Source organism: Hippocampus comes, unplaced genomic scaffold (genome assembly GCF_001891065.2).
Source record: "Hippocampus comes isolate QL1 unplaced genomic scaffold, H_comes_QL1_v1.1 scaffold202, whole genome shotgun sequence".
NCBI lineage: Eukaryota > Metazoa > Chordata > Actinopteri > Syngnathiformes > Syngnathidae > Hippocampus > Hippocampus comes.
In genome coordinates this window covers 1,125,915-1,141,961 of record NW_017805829.1, presented here as the reverse complement: position 1 = coordinate 1,141,961, position 16,047 = coordinate 1,125,915, and the positions used below count along the sequence as shown (strand labels likewise).

The window sequence follows — 16,047 nt, the reverse complement described above, 5'->3', positions numbered from 1 at the left end:
TCAAGCCACATCAATACTTACCTGTATTAATGATTACCAGTAAATTAATCTTTGCAGTGGGACAATGGAAAAAAATACTCTGATTTTGTGGTATGTTGTATTCATGATGCCATATGAGTACAACATATTTTGATCCATTTATTTTGTTGAATAAACCTGGAGTACACAGCTGCTGATGTTCATTGTTAATCTTGTATGCCTGAATTATTTAAATTTTTGCAGCATTTGTTTATAAGAAATAAACCTATTATCAATGTATATTGTTGTTGTTTGTGATATTATCATATGCAATTGAATAAGTAGACCATTTCAGAATTCGAAATTTGGGACTCTCTAAATGCATAATGGGACTCATACTTTTCTGATCGAGTCCCTGGGACTCGCTGGGGGTAAACTGTAAAATTATCACTGAGTATGGCAATGTTCGTGATTTACTGTATTTTCACAACCACGTAGAGCTGGAGGCAACCCAAAAATAGGTGGAAGCAGCCATGTCTATCGGTCTGTTGTTTTAAATGCTGGAAAAACCCTGAATAATAAATTTTGAAATCATGTTTTGGCCCTGCAGGATCATGTGCGAGACGGTGCGCTATGAGAGACACGAAGCCAACGAAGTACTCTACTAGTAAGTACAAATTGGACTATGATGCTGTGATGTTTTTTGAAATGGATACTGATATGATATGACACCTTTTATGGAGATGTATTTAGTGTTCTCTGAACCTCATTTTGACGTGCAAGCCATTTGCGGCCAGACATGATTTAATAAGCACAAGTTTAAAAATGGTTACATGCATCTGCCTGTCTGGCTGAGTATCAGTGACGACCTAAAAGCAGACTCTCTTTTGTTTTGTGTTGAAATGTTGGGTGTGTTGCAGTTCCTTTGTTTTAAAAAGGGAAAGGAACGTGCAACTTGTTTCGTTTATTCTTCAGGCAAAAGCAGCAACAAAATATAGATGGTGCGTTATTTCTATTTTGATCGTTTTCGTTTGCGACTGTGTATGATTCTGAGTCATCCACCCATCCATTTTCTAATCCGCTTATCCTCACAAGGGCTGCGGGTGTTCTGGAGTCCATCCGAGTTGTCTTCAGGTCGTAGGTGGTGGGACACCCTGAACCGGTTGCTAGCCAATCATATTGCAAACACAGACGAACAACCATCCGCGCTCACACTCACACCTTCAGACAATTTAGTGTGTTCAGTCAACCTGCCACGCATGTCTTTGGAATGTGGGAGGAAACCGGAGTACCCGGAGAAAACCCACGCAGGCACGGGAATAACATGCAAACTTCACACAGGAAGGCCGGAGCCGGAATCTATTTTAAATTTAAATTTTTTAAATGTTTCTATTATGTTAGAATGGAATTATTTTTTTAATTTACCTATCTATTCATAATTTACCTGACCATGTTTTCTCGATTTTCCGCATGTTTTTAAAAAAATGTATTTAATGCATTCATTTTTATGTATGTTTATTTATTTCGAGTTTTATTTATTTTTAGTTATTAGATTTATCAGTGAATGTTTGTCAAGATTTAGTTTTGGTTGTATTTGTTTATTTTAATGCAGGGATCTCAAACTGATACTCAAGAGCCGCTTTCCCGAATGTTTTCCATCTCTCCCTGCTGCATCACACATGATTCAAATCATAGCTCTGCAGGAGCCTGGTAACAATCTTGATCATTTGAATCGGGTGTGTTGCATTCGGGAGAGTTGGAAAACAGCCATCAAGGACCGGAGTTTGACACCCCTGTCTTTTTGTACTGATAGATACTTTTGTTGTTGGTACACTGAAATCTCATCTACTGTGATTCAGGCTGCAAGTGCGTGTACCATGATGAGGTTGTTGCAATAAATCCATTCCACTAACAAATACTAATGCCAAAATTTACCAACAATTAAGAGAGAGTAATGATTATGTTGTGCATTTGAACAGAATGTGTAATTCTTTTTATCCTCTTACTGTAAATAATACGCTTGAATAGCCATCACGCGGTAAACATGTAAAAAATCTGGACAGATTTGGTTGTTAAATTCTATTGGTTGGCAGCCCCACTGTAGGATCTTTATTTAGTCAAAATGTTTTTTTTTTGTTTTTATACAGATCACATAACGCAGAATGACATTTACATAAGACCCAGTTAACAAGCCCATAGTACCCTCACAGTATCTGCATCATTGAGAGAGAGAGACAGAAGGATAGTTGTTGGTAAAGTGCTCATTTTCACACACACACACACACACACACACACACACACACACACACACACACACACACACACACACACACACATTGAGACACACATACACAATCCGAAGCTTATGAGAAAGTGCCTATGCAGCGAAAAAGCCTGAACCCTGCAGGATTTACCGTCCGCAGATTACAGTGCTCTCGTAGATAAGAGGCTGACCTGACACTTTTTTTTTTTTCTTGAGGTTGCTATCTTTTGATCCGCCTTTTAAACTCTTCGGTGTCACCCTTTGCAAGTATACTAGCGTGCAGCCATTGCTTGTGTTACTTGCTTCTTCGGTATTTTGCCAGTGTAATTTGACGTGGTAATGGAGCAGCACCGACAAATAATAAGAAAACCCTTTTAAAACTCTTTTGAGTATGTTGATGACATAATTCACAGTGTGAAGAAATCCTTAATATGTCTTAAACTAGATTTATTTTTTTTATTTTTTTATTTTAATCATCAAATCCGCCCTTAAAAGAAAATAGACCATTAAACGGCAGTTGACATACCAAAAACGTTGCACACATTTCTTAAAATTATATTTTTGTATTATCCTCAGTAAGGTGGCTTCCTATATTTTGTTGTTCCACTTCTTCCTTTCATAACTTTGCTGCTGTGAATTGGGAATTTCTCCATTGCGAGACTAATAAAGGTTTCCTTATCTTATCTTATCTTAAAAAGTCCTACAGTTGTTTTCCTTTTACCCGGAATGAACAAAAACTATATATTTTTTGAAAATATTAAGAACAATTAGTTTTTAAGGGCTGAATTTTGACATGTATTGAGATTTCAGATTCAATAATACTATGTCCCCGTTTACTTACACACACACACACACACAAACACACACAAACACACACACACACACACACACACACACACACACACACACACACACACACGAAAAACGTTTGCATAATTTTGCTCCCTTGCTGTAGGCGACGTGAACCTGACCATCACTGTACCACCAAGATACGTCCCGAATGAGGATTTAATAAAGGTGTGCTGCTGCAGAGGCCTGTGTTGATGTAGACCTCAGCTGCTGCCATTTTTTTCCTCTTCAAGCCGCCCACGGAATAGAGAAAAAGTCGCTGCAGTGCATTCAAATTGTTTCCAAACAAACATTACTTGATAGACTTCTTTTTGTAGATGATGTCAAGCACTCAAAAGTTAGACGACAGCCTTGTCAATCCGAGGCTCCCCCATGTGCGTCAAACAAACTTTTACCTTGGTATATTTTCGCTACGGCGTCCGATGTAGCGATTGTGTCAAACTTCTCACCATCTTTTCAGTCAAAAGTAAACACAAACGGACTTTGTTTGTTGACGCTTTTACTTGGTTTTTGTGTTTTTGTTTTTTGGGAGAGGTGGGGTGGAAGAGCTGCCTAAGTATGGAATAAGAAATAACATTGTTAAATTTATTACAGTTACCTATTTTTTATTACAAGCCTGGCCGATCTCCGTTGGATACATGATTGGAAGTGATTTGGCCGAATTCCGTAGTTGGAGTTCTGAAAAATACAAGCTTTGGAATTCTCTCAAAATGGTTGCACAAAACCAAAATGGCTGACTCACTGTTCAATTTCGGTCATGGGTCGTTGAGATTTGTCTGTCTAAGACAGTGTTTTTCAAACCCTGTGTCACATTGTCAGGTGTGCCGCGGTAAAATATCCAAAATTTGTATGCCTGTGAAATGCTCAGAAAGTAATCGTGTGCTACCCTCCCATACCGCTAGGGAGCAGCAACAGCTAGCCAATTGCCTTGTGTTTTGACCACAAGAGACAAGCTAATTTGTGCCGCATGAATGCAGGACGACAGTGAAACAATATCAAAGATTATAAAATACTTTTTTCTTCGTGTTCATTTGATTTCAATTCAAGCTGTTATAGCGTCATTCTTCAATGTTTAAAATGGTTAAAGTAACAATATATCACGTTAATTGTTAAAATAAGCGTTTTTTTTCACATTTTCAGCTAGTGGTGTGCCGCGAGATTTTTTTCAATGAGAGAAGTGTGCCTTGGCTCAAAAAAGTTTGAAAAACACTGGTCTAAGATACCTACTTTCTATTTGCGCTCATTTGGGCACGTTCACAAGTAGGCGTTCATAAAAGTACAAGTCCAAAATGGCTACTTTAGTCCAAAATAGACAATTTTCTGTTCACTTTCAAGCATGGATTTCTTAAAGTAATCCCAAAAAATAAAATGTTTAGTTTTAGAGGAATATTTTATTTCTACCATTTTGTTCCAACTACAATTTTAGCATTTTAAACTGTAATCGACCTACATAAAAGCAAAATAAAGTAAAACTAAATTAACTATGAAGTGTGCATTTGCTAGCCAAAGAGGTGCTAAATGATGGCTAGTGTGTATGACATAATACTGTTATTGCACTTAACCTAATAAAACAAACTACTAACGTTGCACTTTTGTTGAAAGCTGAAAACAACTGTTGGTATTCTTCCAAAAAATAAAAACTGTTGTCATATTTTTCCAAAAAGAAGACACTAATGTCACTATTGCCTGAAAAGAATACAAATTATTGTCGTTATGCTTTAAAAAAAAAAAAAAAAAAGAGAAACCTTTATTGTTCGTCCCCACAAAAAAAAAAACTGTGTGTGTGTGTGTGGGGGGGGGGCGGTTGAGATGTTTGTGACTGGAGAAACATTCCTGTCGCCAAGCATGCAACGAACAATCGTGTCAACTGAAAGAAAGCGAAGCATCCCTGGCCGGCATTCCGCATTGGCTGCATCGTAACATACACATGGCCCAATTCAGTCAAACTGTCGCCGTGTTCGCTTGCGACAATTGCTTTCAACACGGCTTGTTTGAGAAGTGAATGTCAGTTAGCAAACTTCACAACCATGTAATAGCATCATGGAACACCCCCATCCCATTTCGGCTCCGATGGCAGACTGTTGCCCGGGAGACTTTCTCAACTTGTCCAAATGTCTCTGACTTAGTGCTTCACTGAATTATTTTTTTTCCAAATTGTTGATCCTTTCTAAAATTTGAGGGTTTTTTTTCCTGGTGTTTGTGTCATTTCCATCAGATATTTTGGTATTACTTCTGTATTATTAATTAATCACAAAGATTTTCTTATTTTACAAATGTTTCATATATTGTCACATTTTGTTTTTCCCAAATATGATTATTTTCTCTTGCTTATGTATTTTTCCTGTTTTTGTCATGTGTGGTATTGTATGATTCAGAACATCTTCCCATTTTTTTTCTGTTTGTGGAATGTTTGTATTTTTGCCATACGTGTGCTTTTTGGGGATGTATGCATTCTTCACTGAAAATGCATGTATTTTCCAATAATTTTTATATTGTCACTATATATTATTTCCCAAATACTGTGTATATTCTTTCCTCTTTGTCATTTTTTTTCAAATATTTTTTTCATATATTTTTGCAAAACCTGTTTTTCTCTGCCTGATTTTTTCCACCTAATTTGCTAATTTTATTTAGAATGTTTGCATTTTTCTATTATCTGAATCATTTTTGTGTTATTTCGCTGTACATCACATTTTTTCTTTTTTTTTTACTTGTTTTTTTTTCCCAATTCTAGTATGTGCATATGTTAACTATTTGTTTACTTATGACTTATGTACATTATAAGCCTCAAGACTTCCCTACTTAGTTTGACAAAGTTTCCCATTGTTTTGAATCGTGGTCAATGCAAAGAGGCTTTCTAAACGCCACAAAGAAATCTTGGCCTTGCCAATTCCTTATCACACTTTTTCACACTCCATACACACTCTTCCATAGACGCAGTCCAAGTCGCTTATTGGGTGTCTCCCAACTAATAATGTCGTTGTTCACCGCAGGAGCTGCTTTTGAACTAGAAAAGTCTGGAGATTAACTTGTCAAAATGTTCCCGCCGGCAGAGTGCGTGTGCATTTGTTTGGCAATTATCTGCAAAAGGCTGTGCCAGCCAACAGCGGCGGCGGTGGCATCATCATCACGCCGGGTCACCGCGAGTTTACTCCCGTCTGTGCTTCCTCGTCTCCTCGGGCGCTGTAATGGATGTGGGCGGATGTAGACGCGCTCGACGGTTCATTCACAGTTCTCCCGTCTGCACTCCCTGACACTTATTTCAAAATGCAAACCCTTTGTATTACGGGCTCAAATTTCAATTGTAGTTGCTTGCTAGCTTAGTGTTTGTGTAGCAAATAAATGGAGAACGAGATATGAATCGTAGGAAATGACGAAGAGGATAACAGCGACAAATTGTCAGACATATTATGATTACTGATATTTTGTTTTTGATGATATCTTTCCAACAATGTGTTTGTCCCTGTTGAAGTATTTTTCTTTTTATTTAATCTTTATCACTGAATTGTGGTCAGTGCAAGTGAATATGTATGTACTTGATCCCATGTGTTGGAATTTGCACTAATTTTCTATGTTGATGATGTGTTTTTTCTTATCTCGCAGCCCTGATGACATTGGAAGCTGCTGGTACATCCTTTTGTCAGGTTCCGTGTTCATCAAGGAGTCCATGTTCTTGCCCAGGAGCAGGTATGTTGGCCACATTTTAGTTTTGCGGAGTGGGGGGGTGGTCATTGACTGTGTCTTTTAAAGTATTTGTCTTTTCTGATTAGCCTACTAGCTTTGTTCTGAAAAACAGCAGCTATTGTTGAACCGACCAACGTGGGCGATCGTTTTTCTACATTGCGTAACTCACAAAGGAGCATTCGCAGGACCTGTTTGCGGTCCTTTGAGAGGGCGTGAATCGCTCGACGGTCATTCTGTGGATTCACAAGGAAGGGTGGGTGTGTTGGGGTTGGGGAGTGGGTTTAAAAGCATGAAAAACTGAATGATAACCTTATAACTTTATTGTTAAGGTGAAAGTGTGTGTAAGCAGGATGAGGAATTGCAGGTATTATTAGAACCAAGTGGATGCTACTACTTTTACTATTAATACATTTTTTAACTGCTTATTCTTATCATGGTACCCGAAGTAACAATATGGATGGCATCCAGTTTGAAAAACATAGATAATTATTGAATCGTCTTTTATTGGAGAGATATATCTTAGAAGGCAATGGCATATTTCCAGGACTGACATCAAATGTACTGTTTTAAAAGGTGTCGTGTCAGTTACAGGTGCTATTTCTGTATTTAACGCATACACACAGCGTATTGTATTATTGGACGCAGCCATGATAAAACGTACGCAAGCTTAAAAAATATGCTAGCATGCATGCACGCTAGTGGTTGTACTTTATTGAAATATGAAACAATGTACTGACGTTATTTTTTTTGTTCAATCCTCATCCTCAAAATCATCAAAGTACGAATCTTCTGTATCCGAAATGAACAGCTGGTTTCAAAATCAAACACACCATGTTCCTTCGTTTCTTTGTCAAGAGTCCGTCTCGTGTTTGTGCGTTCATTGCAACCAAGCACAACAGTAAAAGCCGACTTCGCGCGCCCTGTGGAGCATATCGTTACTATGCTGGTCCCCTTCTTCTCTACAGTGTGGTTCACCGGGATGTCGAAAGTGAGCGGCACCTCAACCATTTTGGTGATGTGGTTGGGCGGTTTTGTGGTTGGTTGGTAATCATTTCAAAATCCAAGTATGCTTGTCCTTCATCACTTGCCGTAGTCCAAGCGGTTTGTCGGAATGTGGGGATCGGTTGAGAGAACAGTCACTAATGGAAGTCAAATGACGCTGTCAGAACGGCAGAATGAAGGATAAACATCTCCAATAAAGTGTCTTTATTTAATGTAATGCAGAGCATTGCACTTTTTACTGCATTAGGAATGGAAAATGGCCAACTTTTCCTTGTAATCCACCGGATATTGCTGGACCATGGTCATTCTTGCCCGGATGGATGGATGGCACCGTTTCAGAAAACAAAAGCACCATGGATTAGTTGGTCTTGAATTCACGCTTGGCTGCTCGATTCCCATGGTCTGCCGCGTAACTGATTATACAGAAATTATTATAATTAGAACTATACTTTGTAAGTGTGTCTCTTTGTAGGTGCCATTTTTTGGGATGTTGTTTTGCACAATGTACTGAGGGTGTGCCTTTCGCCTCCTTTTTCACGCCCACCCTACCCACTTTAACATCAGCATGCTGTCCTCAGTTACCTCCCTCCGTCTTTCCTCGATACAAGCAGCGTGTCGGCATGACATCGGTCAGTCAAGCGGACCCCTCATCAATGTCACACAACAGCATTCACAGATTTTGGAACTTGGTGCATACACAAGGTGACCAGCATTATTCGGCATCCCGTCCTTTTTGGAGAAAATTGATCACTTTGAAGCGCGCCTTTTGGTCATGAAGATATGGCATGTAAAATGACCCCCCCCCCCCCCCAAAAAAAAAGTAATTGCATCATACGTCTCTAACTGAGCTACAACATACTAAATCGTAATCTCTTACCGAATTTAATGATTCCAATCGAACAGTCCTTGATACGTTGCGCACCCCATGTATCGAAGTCTGTATTGAATCGTCTTTTGTGGAGAGAAATGCATCCCAAAATAACAAGGTAAAGGAGTGGAGTGTGGGACAAAGTGTTGTGGGATTCAAGTAGGGTAAGATAAGATAAGATAAGAAAACATTTATTTGTCTCACAATGGAGAAATTCCCAATTTCAGCAGCAAAATTATGAAAGGGAGAAAGTAGAAGACAAAATGTATCGAAATAAATATAATTATAAAATATAAATATAAGCATATTAAAAATGGGTGAGTGGGGGTGAGTCCAGGTTTTCAGGACAGTCTATTCAATAGCCTGACAGCAGTCGGCAGGAACGAGCGGCAGTACCTCTCCTTCTTGCAGCATGGGTGTATCAGTCTCCGGCTGAAGGAACTGCCCAGTGCTGTCAGGGTGGCCTGGAGGGGATGAGAGGGTCTGTCCATCATACCTGTTAGCTTAGCTAGCATCCTCCTGTTGTGGCTAAGCGGAGTCTGTGGGAGTTTTAGCCAAAATTGCAAACTTGGAATCCCTCAACTCTGATATCTCTGGATAAAATCTCTCTGTCTCGACTCGGAAATACGATGGCACCTCAGCTGAAATAGGTTTTTGACGAATTACTGAAAAGGAGTCCAGCGAAACATCTTCATGGAGCTTTTAACGGCACTGTGTCAGTGGGTTTCAAATGGGGTTTCTTCTTCATTCAGCGGAGCCAGCCAACAATGAATGACTCATTAAGCGAAGACGTTTGTTTATCCCACAGGCTAGCGCAACATCAAACCTAACCCAGATAAGCCAAGCCTGACAAGTGGGTGACACACATTCAAAACGTGATTACGCATGTGCTACAGTAGTAACCGGGCAATTTCAAATGAATGCAACTTACTACATAAGTTAAGTCAAGGCTTATTTAGATTCTGATATGCTAAGCCAAAAATCATGGCTTGTGGTTTTAGGACATTAAAAAAAGGGCATCCCTCCATTCTCTCGGTCGAGAAAAATGCAACATTAGCAGTTTCCCTTTTTAGGAAAGTGTGAAATCAGTAGGGCGGCCCGGTAGTCCAGTGGTTAGCACGTCGACTTCACAGTGCAGAGGTGCCGGGTTCGAATCCAGCTCCGGCCTCCCTGTGTGGAGTTTGCATGTTCTCCCCGGGCCTGCGTGGGTTTTCTCCGGGTACTCCGGTTTCCTCCCACATTCCAAAAACATGCATGGTAGGCTGATTGAACACTCTAAATTGTCCCTAGGTGTGAATGTGAGCGTGGATGGTTGTTCGTCTCTGTGTGCCCTGCGATTGGCTGGCAACCAATTCAGGGTGTCCCCCGCCTACTGCCCGAAGACGGCTGGGATAGGCTCCAGCACCCCCCGCGACCCTAGTGAGGATCAAGCGGTTCGGAAAATGAATGAATGAATGAAATCAGTATTTTGTTTGTCCTCTATGTAGCAAAGTGTAACATTAGCCATTTTGTTTTTTCGGAATGTGCAACATCACAGTTTGTCTTCTTTTTAGGAAAATATAAAAATTATTTTGTTTGCCTTTTTGGGAAACTTCAACAACAGTTGTCTTCTTTTGAGGAAGGTCCAAGGACGGTAGTCTGTCTCTTTTGTAAAAGTCCGTCTCAAATGAGGGAGGGTGGGGAGTGGTTCATGTTGTCTCGGAACATGTTTTATATATATTTTTGTTGTTGTACTATCATAAAGTGCAATTACACATTTACTACTGTAGGTGGCAGTGGAGCGCTCATGGTCAGTGTGTTCTCAGTGAGTCTCAGCTCCCCTGCAGAGGTGTACCTCGAACAATTTTATCGACAATTGTTGCTAAGTATAGTCGCAGCCAAGAGTTTGAGTGAGGGGAGGGGAGAGTGGGGTGCAAAATGTTTTCTTTCTGTGGGGGTAATAAAAAATAGAGGAGCACAGTTTTATTGGAAAGTACACTATCATCAATAATTGTACTTCTATTTCAGGAAGTTAACAGTTTTTCTTCTTTTTAGGAAAGTGTGGCAACAGTAATTTGTTTATAATAGTACAATGTCAAGAGTTTATTCTTTTTAGGATAGTGCATCATCAGTGACTTGTATTATTTTTAAGAATGTATAAAATCAGTAATTTATTTTCTTTTTGGGAAAGTACAACATCAGTAGTTTGTCTTTTTAAGGAAGTGCCACATCAGCAATTTCTTTTTTTCGGAATGTTCAACATCAGAACTGTAGTTTGTCGTTTTTTTTTTTTTTATTTGTCTTAGGAAAGTGCTACAATTTTTATGTGTAGTTCTCCTTAAAACATGGTTTAAAAAAATCTGCACTACAGGAGTTAAGTTTTGACAAGCGAAGGTCTAATAGCCTTTTACGCTGTCTTAATTTTAATTTGAATTCCAGTAGAAGTATCACTGATGAAAAGCATTCCACTCATTCTGAATTTGGTTTCACTTCCTACATTTATTGACTTTATTCACCATTATCAGCTGACTGGCACTGGTCTGGTCTTGAATTCGTAGAAAATACATCACTTCCTGTCTAGGCGAGTAAAAGTAAATCAGCAGGCTGATGGGAACTCAGCCAAGGAATGTTACGCCATGACCTGCTGCAGGAAAGGTTAGCAGAGTTCACGCTAGTTCTTGTCAGTCGTGATGCAACAACCCACAAAAATACTTTATTTTTCTAAACTTGTATTCTCTCATAGCGCAATCTTTCTCATTTGCATTTCAACAATTTCACTTTGTAAGTGGAGGCGGAAAAAATTGGTGGCAAATGGGGATATGCCACATGTGCCAGGATGATGCATGTAACTTTGAAATAACACATTGAGTAACTTGTGAGGGTAAATATTTTACGATGATTTAGTCTCATCTTGGTCATGTTTTTAATAGCACATAGTGAAGTGTGAGAGTGCATTTGTCACGTGGCCATGTTGACATGTTCCTTTTTTTTTTTTTTTTTTTTTTGTAAGGGCATTTTGGGGAAAGGGTGGGTGCACCAACTGACCTAGTATCGTATGTGGAACTTTATAACCATGTAGTGGAACAAAAGATTGCATTTGTCCCATGTTTTGGTTAGATTTTTTTGGGGAGGGTGCACTGACACTGGGAATGTTAACGTGGAGGGGTGGCTTCAAAAGCTTCGGATAGGCTGTTGCTTTACAAAGCATAATCATTCCGGTTGATTGACTGTTTTTACAACATCACATTCATGAGTAACTTCTGTGGAATAAGGGGAGAATTCCTTTTCTCCCCCCCCTTCACAAATTACACACTCCACCCTCTTGACTCCCTCATAGCAGGAAGTGAATCGTATGCTGGAATGCCGGCTGCGTAGCGCATTACAAGGAGGGGGGGGGGGTGGCCTAAAGTGGGCTGAGCCATTGGAAAGGGTCTGATCCACCAGCCACACACTCTCATTCTCACAGTAGTGGTGACAGGGTGCGCACAGTGGGATATACGCCGCAGTCTTTAGACCTGGAACATGCTCGCGGGACTGAACTGAGCGACTTACCTTGCGGGATATTTCCAGAGGAGGAGGAAGGAGGATCGTCTAATCTTATCAGGTGGCGGCGTCACTCTAGCAGCAGAGTGGTGGCGGGCGGGTAAGCGTCAATTAACTCCCTGTGCCATGGAAAAAGTGGCTTGTTTTGGTTCTGATGTTAAAATGTGAGCCGGGAGCGGGTAAAGCCTTCAAGGGTGTGGAATGCACAGCGGGAGCTATTTTGATTGTGAAAACGAGCAGACTTTTGAAGCCAAACGTCTAAAGATGGGGTCCCTTGCTGAGAGTGATTCAATGCTGACTGATAGTGCCTAGAAAAGTTTTCAAACTCTTTCTGTGTTATTTTTGATAGATTTTACACTACTAAAATGAACAGTGGTGTTCAACAATACTACGAAATTCACAGCTCCTCTCTGTCTTTAGTTTAATGTCACAAATCCTGTGTACAAATGCAATTAAAAAAAACCATAATAAAAATACATCATAGCATAAATCTTTTCTTCTTTAGGATAGCACTACATCAGTAGTTTGTATTGTTTTTAGCCAAAATGCATCATTAATAGTTGGTCTTTTGGGGGGAAACTATCATAAATCAATGTCAATCAATGTTATTTTTATTTTTATTTTTTTTAGGAAATTGCAACATAATTTGTTTTCTGTAAACAATTGTAACTTCAAAAAGAAAATGTATACAATACAACAAAAAGTTATGTAGATTATTTTCAGTAAAGGATACAATACCTTTTCTTTTTTTTTGGATAGTGTAACGTCATTTTGTTGTCTTTCTGGGAACGTCAAGAACATGCAACATCAATATCCCTTCTTTTTAACAATGCACAACATGAATAGTTTGCACTAGTCGGTAGTCTTTTGGAAAGTTAAAATCAATATTTTGTCTTCAGGAATTTTCAATCTCAGTAGTCCGTCTTCTCTTTGGGAAAATGCAACATCAATAGTTGTGTTTTGGAAAGTGGCGGCCATTGTAGAGAAGTGTAACATTATAAAGTTGTCTTCTATTTGTGAAAGTGCATCATTAGTATATTTTCTTTTTCAGAAAGTGCAACATCAGTGGTTTGTATTTTTAGTAACATGTCACCTTGAATAGTTTGTCTTCTCTTTAGCAAAGTGCAACATGAACATTTTGCCTTTGTATTATTTTGCTAATTGCTAATGCTTTATTTTATATTGCACTTATATTGAACTGTGTACAGTTCTTTTCTGAAACATTTATTTTGTGCAATGAAACACTTTATTCCCCACCTCCCCTTCCAATTTTGCTGCTGTAGACTGCAAATTTCCCCAGTGTGGGACAAATAAAGGTTAACTTATCTTATTATGAATCAGGGTCCTCAATGTATACAGTTAAACAAAAACTCATTGAATAAGATATCACATCTAAGTGCACCATCCATACTTTTTTTTTAAATGACGTCAAAATAAATGAGGATGCTTAACAGTATGACAAAAAATGATTGATCAGTTTGCATTTGGCACAGTAAAGGCGCAAAAACCCAAATCATATAGAATAGTCTTGGTCACTGGATCTGTTTTGAAGAGCTAAAAGTAATCACGCATCCATTGTAAATTCTCGTCAGTGGGGTGTCAGCATCTATTCCCGAGGGTACGACGCGTGAATTATCTGCAACCACGTGGCTGGAGGAATTGTGTTTACAAAGCTGAAAGGCGGTTGAGTGGTCAGCTGTTATCCTGAGGGAGGTTGCGGAGGGTTTGCAGTGGTATCCAATCAGAGTTTTTACCCTCCTTCACTTCATCTTGCATCACCAATGGAATTAATCTTTGTCCTTCTTAAAGACCAGAGTGGGTTAAAAAAACTGGTGTACCCTCTCAATGCACCGCTAAACAGCTTTGTGGAAAAGCCTGAACCCCCATTCCTCCCTACTTCCCTTCTTTTCCATCTACCCTCTTCCAGCCAGGATTAGGCGGTGCACCGGTCGAGTCGCCGACAGCAGAAAGGATTTGAGGCTTTGGCGGTGGGCCGCTGGGCTCACAGACTGAAAAGGCGGCTGATGTATGCGCTGTGACATTCCAGATACCTCGGGCGTGTTGTATAACAGGAGGTTGGTGGGGTACAAGGCCGGCAAGTGAGTGCCGGTCACCTGATCGTGCCGTGAACTCGTCTGCAAATGCGTGTGGACAGGAATGACGCTTCACGGAGGAAACAGATGAGGGGTCGGTTTTACTGCATGTTCGTGCCCTAGATCAGTAATTCAGAGACGAGATCATCAATAGTATTAGTCATACTTTTAGTGACATTTGGTGGTGTGGATTGGTGTAAGGCTTTGGTAATGGGTTTCGAAGGGCTGGGGTTGTGACGCATTAGGGTTCAGGGTTGAAGTTGGCGAGAAGGTCAGGGCCTGGGTTTGAGGTAGGCGGCGGATTTAAAGTTGGGGTTCGGAGGCGAGGTTGTGGTTAGGTTTAGGGGTGGAGTTGTGGTTACGGTGAATTGGTATAGTATTTGTGAGTTGGCTTTGTGTTCACTGTAAATGTAAATACAGTGAAACTCCTCTACAACAAAATCATGTTTGCAGCAAGAAATTTTTCACAACAGTGGACTTTTCACTATAGCAAATTTTCTTAGATGTAAACACGCACGCACACACACACACACACACACACACACACACAAAACGTATATGTGTACTCTTTATTTTTATTCCAATAGTGCATAAGTATGAACATACTTATTTGACACTTCATAGAGCCAGTGTAGAAAGAACAAAACGGGAAAGAAATTACGAAATTTACGATCACCATTCACTTTCATTTACATCAATTTCTTGCATGTATTTTACTTTACTTCCTCCATCTTTCATTTTTATTACTTTTATCCTGTCTTCAAGCGTTAAAGCTTTTCTTTTCACAAATCCTTGGTCTGCAAAGGTCCGTTTTGTAGCCATTTTAGCAATGCAACGTTCGTGCTGCTGTCTGGAACTAACAATAACAAATACTTCCTGTACTACTGCGCATGTGTAAACCAGTGTGGTGGTTGCTGTTGCCGTTTTTGGAGCAAAGCAGTAGGAGTCGCTGTGGCAGGCTGAGGTCGGATTAGACTTTTTCGGAATGCTAGTTTTCGTTGTAGTGAACCTCGTTGCGAAGCAAGGGCAGAGAAAAATCTTTCGTATTATGTAACAGGGGGACTTTTTGTTGTAGGGGGAGCAGAAAAGTGGGAATGGCTTTCATGCATGATTTTTTTCACCCTCGGGGGTATTTTCGCCCATGTAGGTTTCGCTGTAGAGGAGTTTCACTGTACAACTTAATGGTGGCACTGTCTCTACCCTGAAAAAAATATATAAGTACAGTAACAAAGAGTAAATTCCGCCTAAGAGAGACAGGTGTACAAAACAGGGACCAACGCCATCATGTCTTCATTTCGCAAGAGTTCGAGAATGTCTCATGATTTGAATGTCAATGCAGAGAGCGTGCCAGGACAGCCAGTCTTTGTTTTAAAGTTTACTGCAGAGTATAAGACATTAATCTTCAATCTACCATGGACAAAAAAAATAATTTGCAATGCGGGATTTTTCTTTTTTTTTTTTTTTCCTACACTGACATATGTCCATGTCTGCTGCCCCAGCTTTATTCCCATTGAGCGAAACACATAAAGTTCTTAGGCTTAACCAAGTTTTTCATCTGAATGTCAGCTGGTGATGCGTGACAATAAAAGTTTCTTCTTTATGCAAAGTTGCGCGCTCTTCTCAGTTATGATCCGAGCCAGCATCTGGCACCTTACTTACTGCTGTTATCCTCTTATCCGCTCTTGCATCGTTGCAAAACATGTCAGTTGAATCTGCTGCAGAAACTAGACATTGTAATTCCTGAAGAAATTCTGTTTAAATTCTGAACAGCTAAAAAGATAAGATGATAATCATTTGCATGCCAACAC

The 16,047-nt window shown here is 39.7% G+C and overlaps 1 protein-coding gene across 8 annotated transcripts in view; it reads left to right on the top strand.

Moving 5' to 3' along the window:
* Positions 1–16,047, top strand: part of rapgef2b (Rap guanine nucleotide exchange factor 2b) — a 122,942-nt gene that overhangs the window by 40,811 nt on the left and 66,084 nt on the right. For 7 of the 8 annotated variants that reach the window (XM_019887410.1, XM_019887407.1, XM_019887414.1 and 4 more), the window contains exons 3-4: positions 569–625; positions 6,674–6,757. In XM_019887410.1, the coding sequence (XP_019742969.1) occupies positions 569–625; positions 6,674–6,757 (141 nt within the window). Of the gene's footprint in view, positions 1–568; positions 626–6,673; positions 6,758–12,015; positions 12,247–16,047 lie in introns of those variants that run through there. The other variant, XM_019887418.1, reaches the window with a different exon arrangement.